At 42.7% G+C, this 12650-nt stretch overlaps 1 protein-coding gene across 2 annotated transcripts in view; it reads left to right on the top strand.

The window, feature by feature from the left end:
* CABLES1 (Cdk5 and Abl enzyme substrate 1) overlaps window positions 1-12650 on the top strand; it is a 102788-nt gene that overhangs the window by 86072 nt on the left and 4066 nt on the right. For both annotated transcript variants that reach the window (XM_044294894.1, XM_044294893.1), the window contains exons 6-8: window positions 2474-2630; window positions 7698-7801; window positions 8769-8875. In XM_044294894.1, the coding sequence (XP_044150829.1) occupies window positions 2474-2630; window positions 7698-7801; window positions 8769-8875 (368 nt within the window). The remainder of the gene's footprint in view (window positions 1-2473; window positions 2631-7697; window positions 7802-8768; window positions 8876-12650) is intronic.

Here is a 12650-nt window from a genome sequence, read left to right as displayed (position 1 = left end):
CAATAAAACACTTCAGTCTGTAATCTTCTGAAAATATGTCAATATGCAACTCTGCTTGTTTCTTAAAAAACTAAAACTTGGACATAAATGGCAAATTGTTTCTAAAAAGTGCATGCGCTAGTGTAAGGAAATGTTCAAAAATATCAGAATTTGCCTTGGGTAATATTGAGTACGTATTACTATCAGAAGACCTTGATTGATCCACATACATAACACAGATGTCTCACCGTGTATGGGCCTCTCATTGTAGAATATAAAAAAAGATCTGCTCCTGATTCTTTAAATATCGTGAGTCTTTCACAAAAAACATCTTATTATACTATAAGTATAAGGCCTCATGCACACGACCGTTGTGTGCATCCGTGGCCGTTGTGCCGTTTTCCGTTTTTTTTTTCGCGGACCCATTGACTGTCCTATTTTTTTGACGGACAACGGTTCACGGACCCATTCAAGTCAATGGGTCCGTGAAAGAACACGGATGCACACAAGATTGGCAAACTCATTTCCGACAGTATATTCTAACAGAAGCGTTCCCATGGTGATGGGGACGCTTCTAGTTAGAATACACTGCAAACTTTGTACAAGACTGCCCCCTGCTGCCTGGCAGCACCCGATCTCTTACAGGGGGATATGATAGCACAATTAACCCCTTCAGGTGCGGCACCTAAAGGGGTTAATTGTACTATCATATTCCCCTGTAAGAGATCAGGGCTGCCAGGCAGCAGGGGGCAGTCCCCCCCCCTCCCCAGTTTGAATATCGTTGGTGGCACAGTGTGCGCCCACCATCCCCCCCCCCCCTCCCTCTATAGTTAAAAATCGTTGGTGGCACAGTGTGCGCCCACCATCGCCCCCCCCCCCCTTCCTCCCTCTATAGTTAAAAATCGTTGGTGGCACAGTGTGCGCCCACCATCGCCCCCCCCCCCTTCCTCCCTCTATAGTTAAAAATCATTGGTGGCACAGTGTGCGCCCACCATCGCCCCCCCCCCTTCCTCCCTCTATAGTTAAAAATCGTTGGTGGCACAGTGTGCGCCCACCATTGGCCCCCCCTCTCTCTATAGTAGTAACAACCATTGGTGGCAGTGTGCGGCCTCCCATTCCCCCCCCCCCCCCCGCCCCCACCACAGTAGAAGATTCATACTTACCTGCTTGCTGCTGCGATGTCTGTGACCGGCCGGGAGCTCCTCCTACTGGTAAGTGACAGTTCTTTAGCAATGCGCCGCACAGACCTTTCACTTACCAGTAGGTGGAGCTCCCGGCCGGTCACAGACATCGCAGCAGCAAGCAGGTAAGTATGAATCTTCTACTGTGGTGGGGGCGGGGGGGGGGATGGGAGACCGCACACTGCCACCAATGGTTGTTACTACTATAGGGAGAGGGGGGGCCGATTGTGGGCGCACACTGTGCCACCAACGATTTTTAACTATACAGGGAGGAAGGGGGGGGGGGGGCGATTGTGGGCGCACACTGTGCCACCAACGATTTTTAACTATAGAGGGAGGAAGGGGGGGCGATGGTGGGCGCACACTGTGCCACCAACGATATTCAAACTGGGGAGGGGGGGGCTGCCCCCTGCTGCCTGGCAGCCCTGATCTCTTACAGTGCGGCACCTGAGGAGTTAATTGTGCTGATCACGGCCCCCTATAAGAGATCGGGTGCTGCCAGGCAGCAGGGGGCAGTCATGTACACAGTTTTTCAGTGTATTCTAACCTGAAGCGTCCCCATCACCATGGGAACGCCTCTGTGTTAGAATATACTGTCGGAAATGAGTTTCACGATGTAGCTCATATCCGACAGTATATTCTAACATAGAGGAGTTCCCATGGTGATGGGGACGCTTCAAGTTATGTTCGGTGTCCGCCTGGCCGTGCGGAGGCAAGCGGATCCGTCCAGACTTATAATGTAAGTCAATGGGGACGGATCCGTTTGAAGATGACACACTGTGGCTCAATTTTCAAACGGATCCGTCCCCCATTGACTTTCAATGTAAAGTCTGGACGGATCCGTCTGAGGCTATTTTCACACTTTAGAAATCTTTTAACAATATAATGCAGACGGATCCGCTCTGAACGGAGCCACCGTCTGCATTATGAACACAAGTGTGAAAGTAAAGGGACTCCTGACTTTACATTGAAAGTCAATGAGGACGGATCCGTTTGCAATTGCACCATATTGTGTCAACGTCAAACGGATCCGTCCCCATTGACTTGCATTGTAATTCAGGACGGATCCGTTTTGCTCCGCACGGCCAGGCGGACGCCAAAACGACTTTTTTTTCATGTCCGTGGATCCTCCAAAAATCAAGGAAGACCCACGGACGAAAAAACGGTCACGGATCACGGACCCACGGACCCCGTTTTTGCGGGCCGTGAAAAAAAACTGTCGTGTGCATGAGGCCTTACATTGCCAAAAAAGGGCAGACAACTACAGTGTTCCTAATTAATGATGACAACCGATATTTGTTTCTTCTCTCCAGACTGTATCATATACACAGTTTTTGTATCCAACCAATGCCTTGGGGGCCCGCAGAAACACAATAGACTCTACTTGCTCCTTTTCTCAGTTTCGGAATGCAAGTAATCGCAACCTGACTCTGGGAAGAGCCAACAGTATCCAGGGGAGCATTGATACAGGTGATCTGATCACATTAGTGGCATAGCTGACTCTGCTGTGTTTGTAAATGGAATTACACTTGGGGTACTTGGGGTACTTGGGCAAAATGCTTATTATCCAGTGTTTTCAGGAGTGATTTCTGTTATACTGTAGCACTGTAACATTATCCAGTTTCAGTATGATTTTATGTTTGCATAGTAAAATAGATCCGAAACGTTAATATCACTTCACTACTATTCGAACAGCCATTGATTACTCTTTGGGTCATATGGATTTTGTTGTTGTATAGAATTTTATACCTTTTTGGATTGTTACATGCACCTGCACATTGCAGATATTGAACCTGTCTGATACTTTTAGCATAGCATTTGCACAGCATATGTAGCTATATTAACAGTACCATAAAAGCTCAAACCTTTGCTAACCGTTTTTCTCTCACGTCAATGCATCTAAACTGAAAAACAAAGCGATTTTGAAAACGGCCTTAGTAAAAAACTGTCTATTTCACATATACGGGTGCTATACTCAGACCTGTTCCCCCATGGTAACAGTATGTACAGTTGTGTTCAAAATAATAGCAGTCAGACATCACTAACCTGATCAATCACTGTTTTTGGTAGAAATGATATTTCCACATGGCAAATAATTTACTAGCAGATGTAGTAGAGTAATAGAAATCCAACAGACCCAACAGTCATGACATGCATGCTGCTGATTCCTTGTAATTCAATCACTAATTGAAAGGGGCATGTTCAAACTAATAGCAGAGTGGAGTACAATGAGTGAGGTCATTCATTCTTTGAAAAACAGGTGGCATTTATTGCTCTTATTTAAAGAAGGAAGGCAGCAAATGTTGTACATGCTGGTTACAGTGCATTTCTCTCTGAAATTCTGAGGAAAATGGGTCGTTCCAGACATTGTTCAGAAAAACAGCGTACCTTGATTAAATAGTTGATTGGAGAGGGGAAAACACATAAAGAAGTACAGAAAATGATAGGCTGCTCAGCTAAAATGATCGCAAATGCTTTAAAATGGCAACCAAAACCTGAAAGACGTGAAAGAAAGCAAAAAAGTACCATTCAAATGGATAGAAGAATAGCAAAAATGGCAAGGAATCAGCCAACAATCAGCTCCAGGAAGATCAAAGAAGGTCTAAAGTTACCAGTACTGTTACAGTTAGAAGACGCCTATCTAAAGCCAAGCTATCTGCAAGAAGCCCCTGCAAAGTCCAACTATTGAAAAAAGACGTGCTAAAGAGGTTACAATTTGCCAAAGAGCACATTGACTGGCCTAAAGAGACATTTTGTGGACTGATGAAAGTAAGATTGTTCTATTTGGGTCTAGTGGCTGGAGACAGTTTGTCAGACGACCCCCAAACACTGAATTCAAGCCACAGTACACTGTGAAGACAGTGAAGCATGGTGGCGCAAGCATCATGATATGGGGATGTTTCTCATATTACGTTGTTGGGCCTATTTATCACATACCAGGAATCATGGATCCGTTTGAACACATCAGAATACTTGAAGAGGTCATGCTGGCTTATGCTGAAGAGGAAATGCCCTTAAAATGGGTGTTCCAACAAGATAACGACCCCAAACATACCAGTAAACGTGCAACATCTTGGTTCCAGACCAACAAGATTAACATTATGGAGTGACCGGCCCAATCCCCAGATCTTAATCCAATAGAAAACTTGTGGGGTGACATAAAAAATCCAGTTTCTGAGGCAAAACCAAGAAATAGAGAAGAACTGTGGAATGTAGTCCAATCATCCTGGGCTGGAATACCTGGTCACAGGTGCCAGAAGTTGGTTGACTCCATGCAACACAGATGTACAGCAGTTCTCAGAAACAGCAGTCATACAACTAAATATTGGTTCAGTGATTCAAAGGAAAGCAAAATCTTCAAACATTTTTCAGTTTTTTATAGTAAATGTTTGAGTTTGTAAAGAAGAATACAAACACTGCTATTTCTTTTAACAGTCTAATATTCACTTTTCTTACATTTTTTAGAGGAACAACACAAATTTAATAATTTTTCTAACTGTTTTGATTTGGAATAGAATGTGCAGTGTTCCCACTGCATTTGTGTGTATGGAAATAAAAGCTATTAGAAGGATTTTGAGCTTTATTCACTTTTTTAAACACACTGCTATTATTTTGAACACAACTGTAGTACGGTATCAAGTATGATGTAGTCAAAATCTTCTGCTTCTGTCCAGTTTCTTGCTAGCATACATTTGCTAAGAATGTAATCTAGAAATCTGGAGATATATGTGAGCTCATAGTAGTGCTTTATAAAGATACATTGGAGGAAAAAAGGGGATGCAAAAAACATAGTAAGACTAATAAATATTAGACGTTATCTTAGACTTGATACACTTGATATTAGGCCTACGGACATCATAACTGTATGTCGACTTAAATCTACTTCATGTCTTTAAAGAGCCTCTGTCAGCATGATCAACCCTATTAAACATTTGTATTCATATGCAAATTAGTAAGTTTGAGTACCAGCGGGCCAGACTGAGTCCTTGGAGCCCTCCTTTTGTAACACCTCTGTTCTCTGCACACACACCCGGGGGGGAGATGGATAGACATTAAGGATGCTGAGGTCAGAAGCAGCAGATGCATCCATGCTTCTCATATCTGTGACAGTTCTGCCTTAAAGGGGTTTTCTCAACAGGCTATTTGATACTTACCTGCTCCCGGCGCGCCGTTCACTTCCTGGTTTCGGCAGGGGGCGGGCTCCATCTTCATTGATGTCTTTTCCCGGCCGGGCCGCGCGCTGTACTGAATGCGCACGCCGAGTCCGCGCATGCTCCCTGGTGACTTCTTCCTGGCCAGTATACTAGCCAGGAAGAAGTCACCAGGGCGCATGCGCGGACTCGGCGTGCACGTTCAGTACAGCGCGCGGCCACCGTGATTCCTAAGGCCCCTTTCACACGGGCGAGTTTTCCGTGCGGGTGCGATGCGTGCGGTGAACGCATTGCACCCGCACTGAATCCTGACCCATTCATTTCTATGGGGCTGTGCACACGAGCGGTGATTTTCACGCATCACTTATGCGTTGCGTGAAAATCGCAGCATGCTCCTCTTTGTGCGTTTTTCACGTAATGCAGGCCCTATAGAAATGAATGGGGTTGCGTGAAAATCGCATGCATCCGCAAGCAAGTGCGGATGCGGTGCGATTTTCACGCATGGGTTCTAGGTGACAGTCTATTCACTGTATTATTTTCCCTTATAACATGAATACAGAATGCTTAGTATAATAGTGCTGGAAGGGTTAAAAATAATAAAAAAGTTAACTCACCTTCTCCTCCTGTTCGCGTAGAGGCCGGTCTGTTCTTTAGCTGTGGCTGAAGGACCTTTGATGACGTCAGATCACATGCTCCATCACCATGGTGATGGACCATGTGATTGGAGCATGTGATCTGACGTCACCTCAGGTCATTCAGTCCACAGCTAAAGAACAGACCGGCATCTACGCTAACAAGAGGAGAAGGTGAGTTAACTTTTTTTATTATTTTTAACCCTTCCAGCACTATTATACTAAGCATTCTGTATTCAGAATGCTATTATTTTCCCTTATAACCATGTTATAAGGGAAAATAATACAATCTTCAGAACATCAATCCCAAGCAGGTCTGGGTACCAAACATGCGCGATTTTTCTCACGCGAGTGCAAAACGCATGACAATGTTTTGCACTCGCGCGGAAAAATCGCGCATTTTCCCGCAACGCACCCGCCTCTTATCCGGGCAAAAAACATGACGCCCGTGTGAAAGAGGCCTAAGAAGAGCGGTGGCCGTAACCAGGGAAGACGGAAGACAACAGTCAGGTAAGTATAGGTTTATTTTTTTTCTAAGGGGTGGGGATTTGTTAATAAAATATATTTAGAAAAATGATCACTGTTAAATCATTAACAGATTTAACAGTGATCATTAAGATGATTATACCCCTGTAACCTTTGCCTTTAGACTGCAAAACAGATTTTGAAATAGTTATGGAGAGTATTATATATGATTATCAGGAAATAACTTAAATTCATCCTAGAGCTGTGTCATAGCAGGAGATCATATACACTTCTTACAGCCTAGCAAGTATAGCATTATTTGCATCAGGCCACTATGCCATACACATAAGATTAAAATTTCTATTGACTTTTATTATGGGTTAATTGAGGGAGAAAAAATTCACTCTTGGGATTTAAACCAAACCTGAGACCCTCTACATGAAAGGAAAAACACTTACCTACAGGATATAGCACCACCATGTTGAGAAAGGTGGTTTTCTATGCTCATAAAGCTAAAAATATATTACCAGTAATATGTATTAGCCTACTAAGCATAGAAAACCACTGTGCTCAAAAATAATTCCCTCATTTAACCCCTAATAAAAGTTGATAGAAATAGAAATCTTGTGTGTATGGAAAAATGGTGTGATGCAAGTAATACTATACTTGCAAGACTGTAAGTAGTGTATATGATATCATGCTATAACACAGCTCTAGGATGAATTTTATTTCTTTCCTGATTCAAGATTTGTTTCTAACTGTAAGGGTCCACTCACACGACCAGATTCGTTTTTGCAGTCCGCAAAACATGGATACCGGCCGTGCGCATTCCCCATTTTGCGCATCATAATGTTCTGTCCTACAATAGAAACGCCTCTTCTTGTCCACAAACGGGACAAGAATAGGACATGTTCTATCTTTTTTATTGAAATGAAAGGGGTCTGCATCCGATCCGTAAAACTGCAGAGCTGATGCGGTCAAAAAAATACGGTGGTGTGACTGGGCCCTAAAGGCAAAGTTTGACCTAAAGCTGAGTGTCAAAGACATGAGAAGCATGATTGCATCTGCTGCTTCTGTCCTCAGCATGCTTGATGTCTAGCCCTGTCAATCAAGGGGAGGGGGCCATGTGCAAAGCACAGGGACATTACAAAAGCAGTGCTCCAAGCATTCAGCCCCAGTATGCCTGGCTTATTAGGGTTGATCATGCTGACAGAGGGTTTTTAATTGTATAACATTCTCTCACATGGCTTACCTTTTTATGTTCCACTGTACTGTTTTTTTTTATACAGGTAGTGACATAGGAGACTTTACAGAGTACGATCCAAATCTCTTGGATGATCCTCAATGGCCATGTGGCAAGCACAAACGGGTTTTAATATTCCCTTCCTATATGGTGAGTCTTACTCGATTACTTCAATAGTTAGTGGGTGGACAGACTTTAGAAAACATATCATATCTGAAAACTGGAGAGAAACTCGGTAAAAAATCATGCATAGGGCAATTTATGCCTTTAACTTACCACCCTCAGCCCTCATGCCAGGCAGACAATCAAAATGTCCAAAATGTTCTGAACAAAAATCCCACTTATATCATGGGCTTTGGGGCTGCCAAAACTTGAAGGCTTTTTGGGATGACACCCATTCTATAGTCAAGGGATCCTGTACACCAGCGGTGTCCATGAGTTGTAGAATGGCATTGTTCCATACATGTGGAGGTGAGTCTAACCCCACAGTAGGCAGGTCCAATCACCTGCCTGCAGTGGCACACACCATCATCATGGCAGCAAAAAAAGGTATTTTACAAAACTGGTTACTTCCACAGTCCCCAAACATTAGCCAGGTATTATTGACTATAAAAAAAGCCTTATGGTGGGAACAAATAATAGCCACAAAAGACAAAGAGAGCCAGACAAAAAGTTTTTTTTATAAGAAATCCTTTATTATCAGGTATTGTGATGACAAAGGGAGAGAACAATTGGTTAATCCCTTCAGATATACTAAATGGTACCTACTGGAAGAACTCAAGCGAACCCTAGGGAAATCAAAGAAAGGTAGCTCCTAGAAAGTAGGTAACAATGAATAGGATACCCTGGAAAAGGAAACTGTCTAGCTACATACTATTTTCTCTATATTAATGCAACAGACTCATGGGGAAATTTATGTTGTTATAAAATATATGTTGCTCCATGCGAAGCTTGATTGTTATCTAACATATTTGATGCTCTGTATGTTATTATTGTTTGGATGTAATAAACTTGTAAAACCAAATAAAATATTTTTGAAAAAAGAAATATAAACCTCCGAACGACCCCTTTAACTGTATCTACACCTGTATACCTTAACTCTTGCTTTCATGTACAGACCACTGTTCTTGAATATGTGAAACCATCTGACCTCAAGAAGGATATGAATGAAACATTCAAGGAGAAGTTTCCTCATATTAAGCTGACTCTCAGTAAAATAAGAAGGTGTGTATGAATAATGTAAACATACTAGCCATATGGATAAAATAAACCTGTTTATTACTGTTTCCCCGTGTATATGGCAGTATATAATTCATATGTTTTGTATAGTTAACCACCCCAGGACCGCCGCACGCAGGATTGCGTCTTTGCGGTGGTCCTGTTGTTCCTCCTGGACGCGCCGGCGCATCATCTCGCGAGACGCGAAGGTACGGAAGTAAACTAGCTGATCTACAGCCTGCCAGCGGCGATCGTTCGCTGGCAGGCTGTAAATGCGATTTTTTTTAACCCCTAAAAGGTATATTAGACGCCGTTTTGATAACAGCGTCTAATATACCTGCTACCTGGTCCTCTGGTGGTCCCTTTTGCTTGGATTGACCACCAGAGGACACAGGCAGCAATGTAATAAGTAGCATCAAACACCACTACACTACACCCCCCCTTGTCATTTATTAACCCTTATTAACCCCTGATCACCCCATATAGACTCCCTGATCACCCCCCTGTCATTGATCACCCCCCTGTCGTTGATCACCCCCCTGTAAGGCTCCATTCAGACGTCCGTATGTGTTTTACGGACGTCTGAATGGAGCCTTACAGGGGGGTGATCAATGACATATAGCCCATATAGACTCCCTGATCACCCCCCTGTCATTGATCACCTCCCTGTAAGGCTGGCTCCATTCAGAGGTCCGTATGTGTTTTGCGGATCCATGGATCGGATCCGCAAAACACATACGGACGTCTGAATGGAGCCTTACAGGGGGGTGATCAATGACAGGGGGGTGATCACCCCATATAGACTCCCTGATCACCCCCCTGTCATTGATCACCCCCCTGTAAGGCTCCATTCAGACGTCCGTATGTGTTTTGCGGATCCGATCCGTGGATCCGCAAAACACATATGGACCTCTGAATGGAGCCTTACAGGGGGGTGATCAATGACAGGGTGGTGATCACCCCATATAGACTCCCTGATCACCCCCCTGTCATTGATCACCCCCATGTAAGGCTCCATTCAGACATTTTTTTGGCCCAAGTTAGCGGAAATAGATTTATTTTATTTTTTCTTACAAAGTCTCATATTCCACTAACTTGTGACAAAAAAATAAAATCTCACATGAACTCACCATATCCCTCACGGAATCCAAATGCGTAAATTTTTTTAGACATTTATATTCCAGACTTCTTCTCACTCTTTAGGGCCCCTAAAATGCCAGGGCATTATAAATACCCCACATGTGACCCCATTTTGGAAAGAAGACACCCCAAGGTATTTTGTGAGGGGCATGGCGAGTTCATGTAAAATTTTATTTTTTGTCACAAGTTAGCGGAAAGGGAGACTTTGTGAGAAAAAACAAACAAAAAAATATTTATACTAACTTGTGCCCAAAAAAAAAAACTTTGATGAACTCGCCATGTCCCTCACAGAATACCTTGGGGTGTCTTCTTTCCAAAATGGGGTCACATGTGGGGTATTTATACTGCCCTGGCATTTTAGGGGCCCTAAAGCGTGAGAAGAAGTCTGGAATCCAAATGCCCTCCTAAAAGATACTCATTGGAATTTGGGCCCCTAGGCTGCAAAAAAGTGTCACACATGTGGTATCGCCGTACTCGGGAGAAGGAGGGCAGTGTGTTTTGGGGTGTCTTTTTACATATACCCATGCTGGGTGAGAGAAATATCTCTCTATAATGACAACTTTGTATAAAGAAAATGGGAAAAGTTGACTTTTAGAGAGATATTTCTCTCACCCAGCATGGGTATATGTAAAAATACACCACAAAACATTCTCCAACTTCTCCTGAGTACGGCAATACCACATGTGTGACACTTTTTTGCAGCCTAGGTGGGCAAAGGGGCCCACATTCCAATGAGTACTTTTACCATTTCACAGGGCATTTTTTACACATTTGGATTACAGACTACTTCTCACGCATTAGGACCCCTAAAATGCCAGGGCAGTATAACTACCCCACAAGTGACCCCATTTTGGAAAGAAGACACCCCAAGGTATTTTGTGATGGGCATAGTGAGTTCATGGAAGTTTTTATTTTTTGTCACAAGTTAGTGGAATATGAGACTTTGTAAGAAAAAAAAAAATAAAGAAAAAAATCTTAATTTTCGGCTAACTTGTGACAAAAAATAAAAAGTTCTATGAACGCACTATGCCAATGAGCGAATACCTTAGGGTGTCTTCTTTCCGAAATGGGGTCATTTGTGGGGTTTTTCTACTGTCTGGGCATTGTAGAACCTCAGGAAACATGACAGGTGCTCAGAAAGTCAGAGCTGCTTCAAAAAGCGGAAAGTCACATTTTTGTACCATAGTTTGTAAACGCTATAACTTTTACCCAAACCATTTTTTTTTTTACCCAAACATTTTTTTTTTTTTATCAAAGACATGTAGAACAATAAATTTAGATAAAAAATTATATATAGATGTTGTTTAAAAAAAAAAAATTACAACTGAAAGTGGTCAATTTCCACTAATAACAAAAAAAGTTAAACTGTCACTAGCAATGAAATACCACCAAATGAAAGCTCTATTAGTGAGAAGAAAAGGAGGTAAAATTAATTTGGGTGGTAAGTTGCATGACCGAGCAATAAACCGTGAAAAGTAGTGTAGTGCAGAATTGTAAAAAGTGGTCTGGTCATTAAGGGTGTTTAAGCTAGGGGGGCTGAAGTGGTTAAAGAGGACCTTTCATGGGTCCAAACATTATAAATTAAGTATCAGGATACGTAGGGGATAGTGCAGGGATCTAACTGCACTTACTATTTTTTCTGGGTGCCGCTCCGTTCGCCCGCTGTGGCCCCCGTTGTATTCTCCTCACCTTCTCCCTGGCTGTGACGTTCTCTGCTGTGACTGGACAGCGCTACAGACAAGGGAGAAGGAGACGCCCATGGCTAAAGAGTCAGTCTCCTCCTCATTGTTCCGATACTAAAATTAGCATACCAGGCGGGAGAATACACTGGGGGCCACAGCAGGCAAACAGAGCATCGCCCAGAAAAAATAGGAAGTACGGTTAGATCACTGCACGATGCCCTACGTATCCTGATACTTAGTTTATAATGTCTGGACCCATGAAAGTTCCTCTAAAGATTTTCAACTGTTTCAGATCCAGATTACAAGCAGGGAGCCTAGAGATAAGCAGGCAGCCTTTCACACCTTAATTTTCTACATATTTCATCTGACATTTAAACAAGCTACGTCACCTTTTTGAAACAGTTTTCTTGTCAGTTGAAGGGCGGGCAGATTGGCAGGTTTCTACCACCTTCCCAGCCAGAAAGAAGACTGCCTAATCCTGACCCCTTTTCCAAACCTATTGTTTAAATAGGCTGGGACAGAGGAGGCAATAGGGGATTATAGTGGCTGCCTCCTGGAAAAGTAGAGAAGAGCAGACTAGACTTTACTTTGTTTCACAGGTTCATTATTGAGGGTAACCCTATAACATTGTATGGAAAAGTGTAGGAAGACTGAGCACTCACCAGCTGGACCAATTGGAGAACAAACGAATATATAGCAAAATATTTATTTAATATTTAAATAAAGCCCTGAATCTAATATTGCAGCGGAATCAATAATAACATAAAATATAAAAAATTTGATGTTCACATATAATAAATACACCTATAATAAAATGCGGTCATATATATATAACTTAAACAATATTAAAAGACATAATGAGCCTGGAAAAAAGGGCAATTGTTCACAGTGCATATGTAAAAGATTGGAATAAATATTTGGTAGACTGCTGATCAGTTCGGGGAATATGCCAAATATAG

Source organism: Bufo gargarizans, chromosome 5 (genome assembly GCF_014858855.1).
Source record: "Bufo gargarizans isolate SCDJY-AF-19 chromosome 5, ASM1485885v1, whole genome shotgun sequence".
In the NCBI taxonomy this organism is placed as follows: domain Eukaryota; kingdom Metazoa; phylum Chordata; class Amphibia; order Anura; family Bufonidae; genus Bufo; species Bufo gargarizans.
The sequence above is the reverse complement of the archived record's forward strand: the minus strand, read 5'-3'. Positions and strand labels throughout refer to the sequence as shown.